This window comes from Erythrolamprus reginae, chromosome 5 (assembly GCF_031021105.1).
Source record: "Erythrolamprus reginae isolate rEryReg1 chromosome 5, rEryReg1.hap1, whole genome shotgun sequence".
NCBI classification, from domain to species: Eukaryota; Metazoa; Chordata; class Lepidosauria; order Squamata; family Dipsadidae; genus Erythrolamprus; species Erythrolamprus reginae.
The window spans coordinates 113,789,981-113,805,170 of record NC_091954.1 but is presented as its reverse complement, the minus strand read 5'-3'; the positions used below and the strand labels follow the sequence as shown (position 1 = coordinate 113,805,170).

Here is a 15,190-nt window from a genome sequence, read left to right as displayed (position 1 = left end):
ACTGGGCCCACTAGAAGTTGGAAAACAGGTCATTTCTGGCCTCCAGAGGGCCTCTGGAGGGCGGGGGAAGCTGTTTTCACCCTTCCCAGGCATTATGGGAATGAGCACTTGTGCATGTGAAATAGTACACGTCCACACTCTTTTGGCATATGAGGAAAAAAAAAGGTTCGCCACCACTGGTGTAGGGTCTCCTGCTTGAGTGGGGGTGGTGGGGTTAGACTAGATTTATTTATTAATTTATGAATTTAATTTATATGCTGCCCAACTCCCAGAGGACTCTACAGATGACCAGGAGTAGGCAAAATTGGCTCTTCTATGACATGTGGACTTCAACTCCCAGAATTCCTAAGCTAGCATGATTGGCTCAGGGATTCTGGGAGTTGAAGTCCACAAGTCATAGAAGAGCCAAGTTTGCCCATCCCTGACCTAGATGATCCTTTCCAACACTCGTTAATCTGTTAATTTTGGGGATGACTAGAATTAACAATTACAGAAACATTGTGCAATATTAAATTTTGAATTACAGAACACTGTGCAATATTGTGCAATATTGTACAGAAACAATGAGCAATATTTAGATCAAGAGCTTAATGTATTTTATATTTGTAACTCTGTTGGAAAGTTGCCCCTTTTTAACTTTTTTCTTTTCCCCCTTTCTCTTTGTATCTTTCCCTTCTCCGTGTTTTTTGTTTTAAATATTATTTCTTGTTCTTTTTTAAAAAAATCACATTTTAACTTTTGCAGAAATTTAAGGAAGTACATTTCAAAAAAGAAAATATTATGAGCTGCTATTCTTACGGAATTAATGCAAAGACAAATTAATGCAAAGACAAAGACAAAAGACCCCTCGCATCCTGGACATAAACTGTTTCAATTCCTACCCTCAAAAAATTACTACAGAGCACTGCACACCAAGAAAACTAGACATAAGAACAGTTTTTGCCTGTACACCATCACTTTGCTAAACAAATAATTCACTCAACACTGTCAAACTATTTATTAAGCCTGCACTGCTATTACTACTAGTTTTTTCTCATCATTCCTATCACCCATTTCCTCCCACTTATGACTGTATGACTGTAATTCGTTGCTAGTATCCTTAAGATTTTTATTAATGTTGATTGTTTCCTTATTTATTTATTTATTTATTTATTTGATTTGATTTGATTTGATTTGATTTGTATGCCGCCCCTCTCCGTAGACTCGGGGCGGCTCACAGCAATAATAAACAATATATAACAAATCTAATAATTTAAGAGAAACACTAAAAACCCCATGATTAAAAGCAAACATACACACAAACAAACGTACCATACATAAACTGTATAGGCCCGGGGGAGATTATTACTTATTTGACCCCTATGACAATCATTAAGTGTTGTACTGCATGATTCTTGATATGTATTCTTTATGTACATTGAGAGCATCGACACCAAAGACAAATTCCTTGTGTGTCCAATCACACTTGGCCAATAAAGAATTCTATTCTATTAAGCTTTGATGGTAGGAGGGAATAAACAGCAGCAGAAGTTATTCCCCACACCAACCCCCAAATCGAGGTATTGAATCAAGCTATCTTTGCATTGGGATGACGAACTCTGGAAGATTATGGACATAAAAGCATCTATAATATGATACATCCCTAATTAGATACTCCTATACAAAGCTGGCGTTGAGTAATGGTGATTTTTAAGATTGATTGTTCTAAAATTAGCACACCGTGTTCTATTTGCTTCATAAAGAAATGGAAGTCGCGTGTCAGAACTGTTTGACCGAGACAGGAGAAGATTCTTAGTTGGGAGAGAATACAGAAAACCGTGGTAGCAAAAATATCCTAAGCGCCACTTCTGAAAGAGAAGAACCAACAAAGAAAAGGATTCCAGGCACAAGACCTTATAACAGATTACAGGGCTGCAGAGGGAGATTTCAGGAGGATGCTGAAGCCACTGTTCCTTCTGATCTTTTGGATTCCACGGCAGATTCTTTATTATGTGAAACTGATCTGGTCACGCAAACGCTACCCACCAGGGCCTTTCCCACTCCCTGTAATAGGAAGCATGTGGCGTCGATTTGATACTTCCATAACGGAGATGACTTTTAGAAAGGTATGTCTTTTCCATTATTTAACCCAATGAGATGAAAGGTATCAACGGCCACCTTAAGCTTGCTTGTGCTTCATTGCTATGTGGTGACAGCTATGAACTGTGGAGAGGGGGAAATGGGGGTGGGTGGTAGGAGGGGGATGCACACCAAACAATGCTTGGGTTGACTGTTAGGGAAACATCTTGCTTGAACTATATAATAATAATAATAATAATAATAATAATAATAATAATAATAATAATAATAACAACAACAACAACAACAACAACAACAACACCGGACCAGAATATCTCCAGGACTGCCTTCTGCCACACGAATCCCAGCGACCAGTTAGGTCCCACAGAGTTGGCCTTCATTGTTTAGTTGACGGGTTCCGTCAACTAAACAATGTCGTTTGGTGGGATCCAGGGGAACAGCCTTCTCTGTGGCGGCCCCGGCCCTTTGGAACCAACTCCCCCCAGATATCAGAGTTGCCCCCACCCTCCTAGCCTTTCGTAAGCTCCTTAAAACCCACCTCTGTCGTCAGGCATGGGGGAATTGATACTCTCCCTCCCCCTAAGCTTATAAAATTTTATGTATGGTATGCTAGTATGTATGATTGGTTTCTAAATTGGGGTTTTAAATTAACTTAAATATTAGATTTGTTTACATTGTATTATTATTGCTGTGAGCCGCCCCGAGTCTGCGGAGAGGGGCGGCATACAAATCTGATTAATAAATTAAAAAATAAACAAATAAACAACAATAACAACAACAACAACAACAAACACTACCGCCACCACCAATGATAATAAAAACATAGAACCAAAAAGATTGACGGCAGAAAAAGATCTCATGGTCCATCTAGTCTGCCCTTATACTATTTCCTGTATTTTATCTTAGGATGGATATATGTTTATCCCACAGTAAATTCAATTACTGTGGATTTACCAACCACGTCTGCTGGAAGTTTGTTCCAAGCATCTACTCCTCTTTCAGTAAAGGAATATTTTCTCACGTTGCTTCTAAGCTTTCCCCCAACTCACCTCAGGTTGTGCCCCCTTGTTCTTGTGTTCACTTTCCTATTAAAAACACTTCCCTCCTGAACCTTATTTAACCCTTTAACATATTCAAATGTTTTGATCATGTCCCCCCTTTCCCTTCTGTCCTCTATAATAATAATAATAATAATAATAATAATAATAATAATAATAATAATAATAATAACAACAACAACAACAACAATAACAACAAGAACAAGAACAACAACAACAACAGGTTCCAGTTGTGCAGTGACTCCAGATCTGATTGGAGCTTATACTGGTGCCAGATCAGACTTTGGTGTTTCTATTTTGGAAGTTTTCCGTATTTCTTCTAATTCAACTTTACTGAACATTTGGTTCCTGATTATGAGTCGTCGCTGCTCGGCCAGTCGAAGTTCTGCTATTTTTGAAGAACTTGTACCAGAACTACCATCTACCACTGGCAAAGAACTGGTGGGATCATAAGCCCGAAAAAGTGGTCAAAAATGAGCAAGCAAAATTACTGTGGGACTTCCGACTTCCGACTGACCGAATTTTGAAACAGAATACATCCAACATCCAGATTGTGGAGAAAAAGAAAGTATGGATCATCAACATCGCAATCCGAGGAGATAGCAAAATTGAGAAGCAGCTAGAGAACTTTGCAAAATACGAAGATCTGAAAACCGAGCTGTAACAACTCTGGCATAAGCCCGTGAAAGTGGTCCCAGTAGTGCTTGGCACACTGGGCACAGTGCCAAAGGATCTCAGCGGACATTTGAAAACCATCAGAATTGACAAAATCTCCATCTGTCAATTGCAAAAGGCCACTTTACTGGGATCGGCAAACATAATTTGCTGCTACGTCACACAGTCCTAGGTGCTTGGGAAACGCCCGACTGGTGATAAAATACGAAATCCAGCATAGTGATCTCGTTTGATGTGTTGTATTGTTAACAACAACAACAACAACAACAACAACGGGGAGACCGCTGGAGGGGGCCGCTGGCGTCTGTTTAAAATGCCAGAGATGCCGAAAGAACACTGAGGTGCCCAGAGTAATCAGTATGCCAGAGCCCTCCTTCCTGTTAGGGCTCCTTTTAGGGCTGCTAGGACTCTTGGGATGTAGAAACCTAATGGTCTTTGGACTTTGGGCAACAGCAGGAGACAGCCTTTTTTATCTAGACTGGGCAATATTTTATATTTGGATTACATTTGACATGAATCACATACAACTCCTGCAGAAGACCATTTTAAGCTCAGTACTATGGGTCCCATATGCCTGCTTGTATAGATTTTGGTTAACAATTTTTATATTGGGGTTTATATCATTTTTAATAATTGTTTTTAGGTATATTGTTAATGTTATCTTATTGTAGGGGTGGGAAGGGGAGTGGAGTGTGATTGATTATGTGTATGTATTATGACAGTGAGTGTGATTGTGATGGGATATTATTTATTGGCTAATATAATTTTTGTTTTTAACTATATTAAGGGGATCAATTTTAAGACAAATGTATGAATATGATTGGATGGGATGTACGAAATGAATGGAAAGGACAGCTTGTCTGACAGCTTGGAGGCAGAAGGAGTGGGGGAGCCTAGCTCTAGGGTGGCAGAGGGCCAGAATATTCCGGTCCTGTTGGGAAAAGGCAGATATGGCGGGAAACATGGCGTAGGCGTAGGCTGCTCCCGGGGAACAAGAGCTCGGGATGCTGGTGACAAGCGAAATCCGGACCCTGGGCTCAGGCTGTTGCTGCTCAATGCCAGATCTGCTGTAAATAAAACTCCTCTCAATTCAATTCATTAGATTTGTATGCCGCCCCTCTCCGAAGACTCAGGGACTTATTCCTGGATGAGGAGGCAGATCTGGCGTGTGTGACTGAGACCTGGCTGGGACCAGAGGGAGGAGTTCCTCTCTCGGAAATGTGCCCAGCTGGGTTTCAGGTGTGGCACCAGCTGTGACTGCAGGGAAGTGGGGGAGGAGTGGCAATTATAGCCAAAAAGACCATCAAGCTGCGTAGGTTCCCTGCCCCCGAGATTGCGGGTTGTGAGTCCCTTCTTATGAGGATGGACCTAGGGGTACAGGTGGACTTGTTGCTCATGTACCTGCTTCCCAACTACGTGACAACAGCCCTGCCTGTGCTACTTGAGGAGGAAGCTAGGCTGACGGTGGAGTCCCCCAGGCTTATTGTCTTGGGGGATTTTAATCTGCCCTTGCTCGGTGAACCCTCTGGGTTGGTGCATGGCAACCATGGCCAGTATGGCAAACGTGGACCTGACCCAAGTAGTTCAGGGCCCAACCCATGAAAGGGGCACACTCTCAACATGGTTTTCCTCTCAGGGTAGTTGAGTATTGATCTGATATTAAGGGGCTTAGAGATGTTGCCTTTGCCATGGTCAGATTCTATTGCGACTTGATATTAAGGCTCCAATCCTTCACTGCAGGGAGACGGAACTGATTAGGAAGTTTCGCCCCAGACGCCTGATGAATCCAGAAGGTTTTCAAAGGGTGCTCGGAGAGGGGCAGCATACAAATCTAATAAATCTCAGCACTGGCTCAAGGTTGACTCAGCCTTCCATCCTTCCGAGGTGGGTAAAATGAGGACCTGGATTGTAGGGGCAATAGGCTGGCTCTGTTAAAAAGTGCTATTGCTAACATGTTGTAAACCGCCCTGAGTCTAAGGAGAAGGGTGGCATAAATAAGTAAGTAAGTAAGTAAGTAAGTAAGTAAGTAAGTAAGTAAGTAAGTAAGTAAGTAAGTAAGTAAGTAAGTAAGTAAGTAAGTAAGTAAGTAAATAAGTAAATAAGTAAATAAATAAATAAATATTATTTTGCCGGATTCACTTGTACACAGTTCGGCAGAATCTCTTGCTGCAGCCTGGAATACAGCTGCGACGGAGGTTGTAGACTGAATTGCGCCTTTGCGACCTCTCTCTGGCAACAGACCCTGGAGATCTCCTTGATTTACCGAGGAGCTCCGGGGAATGAAATGCCAGAAGAGAGGTCTAGAGAAGAGTTGAAGGAAAACTAGATCCGAATCTGACCGAACACTTGTAAAAGCTCATATTAAGATTTACAAAGTGGTGATCAGGTCGACAAGATGTGCATTCAATGTCGGCCTGATTGTGGTGTCTGTGGAATCCCGCCCAGCCACCCTGTTTAGGGTGACTCGCTCCCTCCTTAATCAAGGTTGAGGAGCCTTTGCAGGGAAGTGCTGAGGCATTTAATACGTTTTTTGCAGATAAAATCGCTCAGATCAGGACTGGTCTTGACTCCAATTGGAATGCAGAGTTGGCTGACAAAGAGTCAGTCGAGGTGACAGGGGCCCGCCTTAGCCCACCTGTTTGGAGTGAGTTTGACCTGGTGATACCTGATGAAGTGGACAAGGCCATTGGAGCTGTGAGTTCCGCCACCTGCTTGTTGGACCCATGGCTGGTCTCAGCCAGCAGGGAGGTGACACAGAGATGGGTCCAGGAGATTACCAACGCTTCTTTGAGGGAGGAGCCCTTCCTGGCTCCCTATAAGGAGGCACTTGTGCCCCCCCTCCTCAAGAAGCCTTCCCTGCCTGCCTGCCTGCCTGCCTGCCTGCCTGCCTGCCTGCCTGCCTGCCTGCCTGCCTGCCTGCCTGCCTGCCTGCCTGCCTGCCTGCCTGCCTGCCTGCCTATCTATCTATCTATCTATCTATCTATCTATCTATCTATCTATCTATCTATCTATCTATCTATCTATCTATCTATTCAATTTTTATGCCACCCAATTCCCTAGGGACTCTAGGGGGCTCACAACCAAAAAAATAAAACATCCAAATTAATTAATTAATCTTGCTAATTGGTAGCATGAGTATACTGTATACATGCATACGACGACAATAAAGGTACAGTCGTACCTCTACTTAAGAACGCCTCTACTTAAGAACTTTTCTACATAAGAACTGGGTGTTCAAGATTTTTAGCCTCTACTTAAGAACCATTTTCTAATTAAGAACCTGAGCCCGGAAAAATTTCCCAGGAAATTTGAGAGTGGCACGAAGCCCTGGCCAGTTTCCTGCCATTCCTCATTTAATCTTGGCCACCTCGGGCTTTTCTGGGCTGCCAGAGGAGCCTTTCACTGGCGCTTAAGGAGGCTTTGGCAGCCCAGAGCAAAAAGAGCATTTTCCTTTCTCTGGGCGCTTGGAGAGGGAATAAACCACCACTGTGGTAACTCCCTCGCTCTGCCTCCCATACACCCAGTGCGAGGTTGCCTCCCGGAGCATCTGGGCATGGAAAAGCAAAAGGGGGTGCTCCGCCCCAGGCGAATCAACTCGGCTTCAGCCAAACCAAGGAGTCACCACAGTGAAGGAAAGGTACTGGCTACAAAGTGAGCAAGCGAGAGAAGAGGGGAGCCCTTCAGCATGGGAAGGAAGAGGAAGCAGGTAGCAGCAGCAGCAGCCACCGCCTTCTGGTTAAAGAAACAGGAGATTCCTCCCTCTTGCCTGCCTGGGTTTCTCTCTCTGGCACAGTATATGGGAGGCAGCCTCATGCTGGGAGTATGGGAGGCACGTGCTCCTCCTCGCTGCCTAAAGTCCCTCTTTTTTTTTAAGCCTTAAAGTTTTGGATTTTTTTGATTCCCCTCACCTCACCTTCTTCCTTAGGCAGTAACTGTCCTCCTCCTCTTCTTCCTCCTCCTCCTCCCACCCAAATTCCAAGCTTTTATTTATTTCCTAATGGGTTTGCATGCATTATTTGCTTTTACATTGATTCCTATAGGAAAAAATTGCTTCTACTTACAAACTTACTTAAGAACCTGGTCACAAAATGAATTCAGTTCTTAAGTAGAGGTACTACTGTATATATATGAATACATGGAAAGTCTAAATTGATTTGAAGTTGACTAAGTGATTAGACTTGAAATTGTTAAACATTTGTATGCTATCATAAGAAAGTATGATTACAATCGAAGTAGGACTTGACTTTTAAGATTGACAATAATTAAAAATTAAAGTAAGATTTGATTATTAAGATTGATAATAAGTAATGGTTATAAGTTGTATTATTTTTTCTTTTTTGTTATAGTCTTGATTATGATATATTAAACTTGTTAAATATTCATATGAATTTAGAGGAAATTTTAAGATTAAGATATATATATAATTAAACTATATATATAGTTAGAAGAAAGAATGATTATAATTAAAATGTGGGCAATTTGAATGATTGTTAATTGGCTTTGGATTAAAATTAAGAAAATTTAGAATTAGTGAATATATACTGTACCATCAAGAGGGAGATGGAAAAAGGTTTGAAAATTGTTTTTTTAAAATATAGATAGGTTATATAAGGGTTTTTAGTTATTAGAAAAATGAAGAAGGAGATGAAGAAGACAGTACAGCTGAATTTTAAGAAGTTACAGGTATTTTATTAAACATTTGAAGGAATATTAATGGTGGATTTAATTAGAAGACAATTGGTTCATCTGGATGGCAAAACTAGAAAAGGTGGTAGCAAGAATTAAGCTATATGTTGGCTGAAATATAATTGAATTGGTATATGATCTTTTCTATTTTTCTTAAATTTGTACTTAAGATTTTTAAATTGTATTGAAGGTATATGATGTTGTAAGCATGTTTTTTTTTGTGGTGTGGAAAAAATAAAAAACTTTATTTTTTTTCAAAAATAATTAATATTTGGGAGGGAAGGGGGAGTCATAAGAAATACCTGAAGTTGGTGTGTCAATTTTACTTTTATGATTTGTTCTATCACTTTCAGCCATTACTGGTTGTTCTGTTCTCAAAGTATCTATGCTTCAGGATTACAAATAGCTTTTAAAAGATTATGATAAAAGAACATGGTCACCTGCCACACCCTTTTACGCCTACTAAAATCCCATACCTTTCTTTTGCCTATAAACAGGAATCAAATGATTGTTTCTTGCAATAAAGCATGATGTTCCTTCTCAATGTTGCATCATGGTTTGTAGCTGCAACATCCCTGGCTCTTTGTGCATGCTGTGTTAGTATTGAAGCAAACAAGTTACTCCTAAAACTCAAATCCTATGGCATCTCAGGACTCCTCCACAACTGGATTTTCTGCATTCCTGTCAAACAGGCAACAGATTGTCAAAATTGGTAGTGCCACCTCCACCCCCGCCCGTCATAAGCGGCATTCCTCAGGGAAGCGTACTAGGTCCTACTCTCTTCATTCTCTACATCAATGACCTCTGTGACCATATCGAAAGCAACTGTGTTCTTTTTGCCGACGATGTGAAACTTTTCAACACCACTGATAACACAATCACTCTCCAAAAAGACCTGGACTTTGTCTCAGACTGTTCTAACACCTGGCAACTTCAAATATCAACCAACAAATGCTCTACCCTCCACATTGGCAAAAAGAATCCAAACCGCACATACGAACTGAATAAACGATCTCTCACTGCTAACCCACACTCAGTAAAAGACCTTGGAATACTAATATCGAATGACCTAAGTGCTAAAGCCCACTGCAACAATATCGCCAAAAAGGCTTCTAGAGTTGTTAACCTGATCCTACGCAGCTTCTGCTCAGGCAATCTCACACTACTCACAAGAGCCTACAAAACTTTTGCCAGACCCATCCTAGACTACTGCTTATCTGTCTGGAACCCATACCACATCTCAGACATCAACACCCTTGAAAATGTCCAAAGATATTTCACCAGAAGAGCCCTTCACTCCTCCACTCGAAACAGAATATCCTACGAAAATAGACTAACAATCCTGGGCCTAGAAAGCCTAGAACTACGGCGCCTAAAACACGATTTGAGTATTGCCCACAAGATCATATACTGCAACGTCCTACCAGTCAATGACTACTTCAGCTTCAACCGCAATAACACAAGAGCACGCAACAGATTCAAACTTAATACGAACCGCTCCAAACTTGACTGTAAAAAATATCATTTTAACAATCGAGTTATCGAAGCATGGAACTCATTACCGGACTCAATTGTGTCAACCCCTAACCCCCAACATTTCTCCCTTAGACTCTCCACGATTGACCTCTCCAGGTTCCTAAGAGGCCAGTAAGGGGCGTACATAAGTGCACTGGTGTGCCTTTCATCCCCTGTCCAATTGTCTTTCCTTTCTTTCACCTATCATATATATTCTCTTCCTTTCATATATCCTCTCCTCTAAGTTCACTTTCACCCTTATATATATTACCACATGTCTATTTTTCTTCCTATGTATTTGTGTATTGGACAAATGAATAAATAAAAAATAAATAAAATTTCAGGGACTCGGTGCTGGTCTCTGGTACAAATGAATTTCTAAATGTTCTCCTATACTATGTGTCATGATAACTTTGTAAGCATAATGTTGAGCAACATAGATGATCAGTGAATTGGAGGTTAAAACATATCTCAGGGTTGCCACTAAGAAAAGGGAGTCAGGCAATTCTCAAAAGCACCTGAAGATAGAACAAGAAGCAGTGGATGGAAACTAAACAAGGAGAGAAGCAGCTTAGAACTAAGGAAAAATTTCCTGACAGTTAGAACAATTAATCGGTGGAACAACTTGCCTCCAGAAGTTGTAAATGCTCCAAACACAGGAAGATTTTAAGATTGGCGGCTTACAACATATAAAAAACAATATAAGCTTCCTAATCCAATTGATTTAACTAAGTAGTCTAAAAACCCAATAGCATTAAAAATCAATCATTCCCATTCACACAACAAAGATACATTTCATTTCATCGGACAGGGGGCTAATGGCCCCAACCCTGGTGGCATAAATGAGTCTTCAGATTCTTGGGAAAGGTGGGGACAGTATGAATCTCTGGGGGGGAGCTGATTCTAGAGGCCCGGGCCCCCCACAGAGAAGGCTCTTCCCCTAGGCCCTGCCAAGTAACACTGTCTGTTGTGTTTGTTTAAAAATATTCGCAGAAAATCTGCGATTGGTTAAGACGCGGCTATTCAGAAAATAGCCGCGAAAGTTAAATGTGTGTCAGTTGGGAAAAGCCCGCGTTAAAAAGAGTATAAAAGGGCAACGGGTTAGCCGTTGCCCTCATTCCGGCAAATCTACCGTTCCAGTGTTTGTATTCTCTCTTGCCATGAATAAACCAGTTTGATTTAAACTACCGGAGTCCTGACTTTTCACTGTCTAGTTGACAGGAACTGAAGAAGGCCGACTCTGTGGGACCTGACTGTGGCAGAAGGCGGTCCTGCAAGTAACCTGGTCCGATGCCATGTAGGGCTTTATAGCTCATTACCAACACTTTGAATTGCGTCTGGAAACCAATTGGCAGTCAATGCAGTCCAGGGAGTGCTGGAGAAACATGGGCATACTTGGGAAGGCCCATGACTGCTCGCACGACTGCATTTTACATGATTCGCAGTTTCCGAACACTCTTCAGAGGTAGCCCCATGCATGGAGCATTGCAGTAGTCGAACCTCAAGGGGATAAGGGCATGAGTAACTGTGAGTAAAGACTCCTTGTCTAAATAGGGCAGCAACTGATGCACCAGGCAAACCTGGGCAAACGTCACCCTCGCCACAGCCAAAAGATTATGTTCCAAAGTTCCACATTGCTTTTAATCGAGTGTTAAGATACCCAGGGAGCCTCCAGTGCCAAATTTCAGGCTGAGTTCACGGGCGAGTACAAGTGCACTAGAGTGCCTTCTGTCCCCTGTCCTATTGCTCTCCTATATCTCCTATACCTTTCTTCTATTCTTATATCTCTTCTTCTATTCTTTCATTGATATGTTTTATTCCTATATCTTCTTTTCTATTCTTTCTTAGATATATTTTACTATGAGTATCTCCTCTATAACCTTCATCATGTATTTTACTATGTGTATATAGATATATACCCACTAAAACCCTCATTGTGTATTGGACAAAATAAAAAAAAAATAAAATAAATAAACATGGAGAAAAGAGTTTCTGAGTCCTACCTCAGAATTAATATTTGGGAGGGATGAGGGAGTCAAATACCTGAAGTTGGTGTGTCAATTTTTCTTTTACGATTGGTTCCATGACTTTCAGCCATTGTTGGTTGTTCTGTTCTCAAAGTACCTATGATTCAGCATTAAAAAACAGCTTTAAAAGATTATGATAAACAAACATGGTTACCTGTCACACCCTTTTACGCCTACTAAAACCCCATCCCTTTCTTTCAAATGATTGTTTCTGGCAAACAAATCCCATACACCCAAATTCTAAGAACAGGACATGACCAGGGCATAATAGATTTAACCCATCACCATTAGAATAGCAAAAGACAGAGAGCTCACTACGTTTCACAACCCCTAGCAGCATTTCAGAAGTTGCATAAATATCCTTGCACTCATCCAGCTAATTTGTCAGCTGTCCCAGAACTGCATGCTGTGGTTGGTTCTGCTCTTCAATAAACCTTCTTTCTTAAGCAACCACCGTTTTATTCCCAGCTTGGAACTGGATTTTTCTTCCTACAAACCAATAAAAATGTTGGTTTTTGTCCCAAGTCTCGGGAGAGGGGTGGCATACAAGTCTAAATAATAATAATAATAATAATAATAATAATAATAATAATAATTATTATTATTATTATTATTATTATTATTATTATTATTATTATTATTATTATTATTATTATTTCAAGACATCAAGCTAGAAATGGGAGATTTTGAGTCCTAATCCTAGGAAGGAGGCAATGGCAAATGCCTTCTGAAAAACCTTTTCAAACAAATTGGAGACACTTGTTCAGGAAGTTTCAGAAAACCAGACACAATATAACATGTGACCTCAGTTTTACTTCTTATTCAAGAAACTCTACATTCCTCTGCCAGGAGTTTGATTCTGATGTTAGAGCAAGTGCTCTATAGTCATTCAGTTCCTTAATGATGGGCTTCTTTGGCACTGGGATGATAGTAGAGTGTTTGAAGCAAGAAGGAATATTGTACAATTTTAGCGATTTATTGAAGATTCAGGTGAAGATGGGAGCCAATTGGTCAGCATAGATTTTTAAGCAAGAAGGAGTTATCTTGTGTGGGTCTGGAGATTTTCTTGGGTTTTGTCCGTGAAATAGGTCTCTGTGATCAATAGGGGTTCTGAACCCAATTGTATGGGGATCAGTTGTAGGAGGCTTGGCTGGTGTTGATGTGTCTGAGATGGGGATTGTGGAGACAGGTGGCTGTAGTTTCATTTCAAACCTGCAATAAAACACCTTCAGGTCATCTGCCAGTTGTCAATTTCCTTCAGCCTGGGAAGGTGGTTTGCTGTAACCAATGCTATTTTTAAGAGTTTTCAACGTGTTTGCAGATTCCTTTATTGAGAACTGATTCTTTAGCTTTTCAAAGTACGGTAGTTCCTTTTTGCTGCTCCGATCTCCCTTGTTAATACATTTCTGGCCTGATTGTACAGCTGTTGTATATGCTCTAGCTCAGTGTTTCCCAACCTTTTTTGAGCCGCGGCACATTATTCACACTTACAAAATCCTGGGGAACAATGAGCGGGGGGGGGGGGAGCGAGCGGGGGGGGGGGGGGTAAAAATGTTTGGACAAAAGAACCCTCTCTTCCTCCCAGTGTTCCCTCTAATTTTTTGGGGGGTTGGGCGGAAAATTATAGTGTCTGAGCGGCAGTCCCTTCGGGACTGGGCGGCACAAAAATAATAAATAAAGAAATAAATAAAGAAATAAATAAACCAAAAAATAAACAAATAAATAAACAAATAAAAAACCCACCCTGTTTTGCCTCAGAGAATTTCAAAATAAAATACTGTACTGTGTGTCTATAACAGTGAGCTCATAATAGGGCAACTCTATCAATATCAAAATGCTCCTTAAATAGTTGAGCTAGTTTCAAACTAGATTTTGATTTTCTTTCTCTCTTCCTTACTCCCATTCTTTTTCTTTCTCTTTTCCTTCCTCTCTTTTTTCTATCTGTTTCTCTCTCTTCCTCTCTTCCTCTCTCTCTCCTTCCCTCTCACTCTTTCTCTCTCAGCATCTGGGCAGGTTTGGAAAACTCTGAGTTGATGATGATTTTTAAGTGAGCGATTGCTCACTGCTCAGCTTAGAGGGAACTATGCTTCCTCCCTTTCGCCCTATTTCTCCCCTATCTCTTTCTCTCCCTCCCTCTCCATCCCTCTTTCTTTCTTCCTTCCTCTCTTTTTTGCTTTCTCTCGCCCTCCTTCCCTCCTTCTTTCTCGCTTTCTCTCTCTTGCATTCTCTCTCTCTTTCTGTCTCTCTTGCTATCTCTTTTATTCTTTCTTTCTCTCTCCCTTGCTTTCTCTCTCTCTTTCTCTCTCTCGCTTTCCTTCTCTCTTCCTCTTTCTCTCTTGATTTCTCTCTAACCCTCCTTTCTCTCTCTCTCTCTTTCTTTCTCGTGCACCACGCCGGCAACATAGAGAGAAAGAGAGAGCGGAGAGAGAGTGGAGGGCGGATTGCCGGTCCGCGCCCCCCTGGATCAGCGGCCCCGCATGGCCCCAACGCAAACTCCGCCGTTGCCTTCGCCTCCGCCTAAGAGGCAGCAGCCACATCGAACCCTTTGCCCTTCCAGGTGTCTATGGCGCTCAGCGCCTGGCCACGCACTGCCTCCACCTCCCGGTACCCCGCCCGACTTCTACCTGCAGGAACGGGTGGTGGGGCGCCACGAAGGGCGGCACTTGGAGGCCACCACGGCACCGTTGTCATCACGGCGCAAAGCCACGCAATCCCGGATCGCTCGCTTCTCCGGCCAGCAAGCCGGCTGCCTGGGAAAACGGCGCGCTTTTTAAATGTGCGCTTTTCAAAGGCGGCGCTTTCCCGGGCAGCCGACTTTGCTGGCCAGAGAAGGGAGCGATTCAGGACTGCGTGGCTTTGCACCACTTCAAACATTTCTGCAGGGGAGGGGGTCCTAATGACTGTGCGGGCGCACGCCCACGCAGCTTAGAAACAACAGTGGCCGGCGCCCTCCCACCGAGCCCCAAAAGTTCACTTCCCATCACTGCCAGGGAAGCTCCAGCCAGGCCGGGCTCGCGGCACACCTGACCATGTCCCGCGGCACACTAGTGTGTCACGGCACACTGGTTGGGAAACACTGCTCTAGCTAACAGAGAACAGAAAAGTCAGCACCATTGACAGCTCTTTGTATACTCACACCACAATGGTGGT

General features: G+C 42.1%; 1 protein-coding gene across 1 annotated transcript in view; it reads left to right on the top strand.

Moving 5' to 3' along the window:
* Positions 1 to 1,934: 1,934 nt before the first annotated feature.
* LOC139168254 (cytochrome P450 2J5-like) overlaps positions 1,935 to 15,190 on the top strand; it is a 36,931-nt gene continuing 23,675 nt past the window's right edge. The window contains exon 1 of the mRNA XM_070753779.1: positions 1,935 to 2,105. Coding sequence (XP_070609880.1) covers positions 1,935 to 2,105 — 171 coding nt within the window. The remainder of the gene's footprint in view (positions 2,106 to 15,190) is intronic.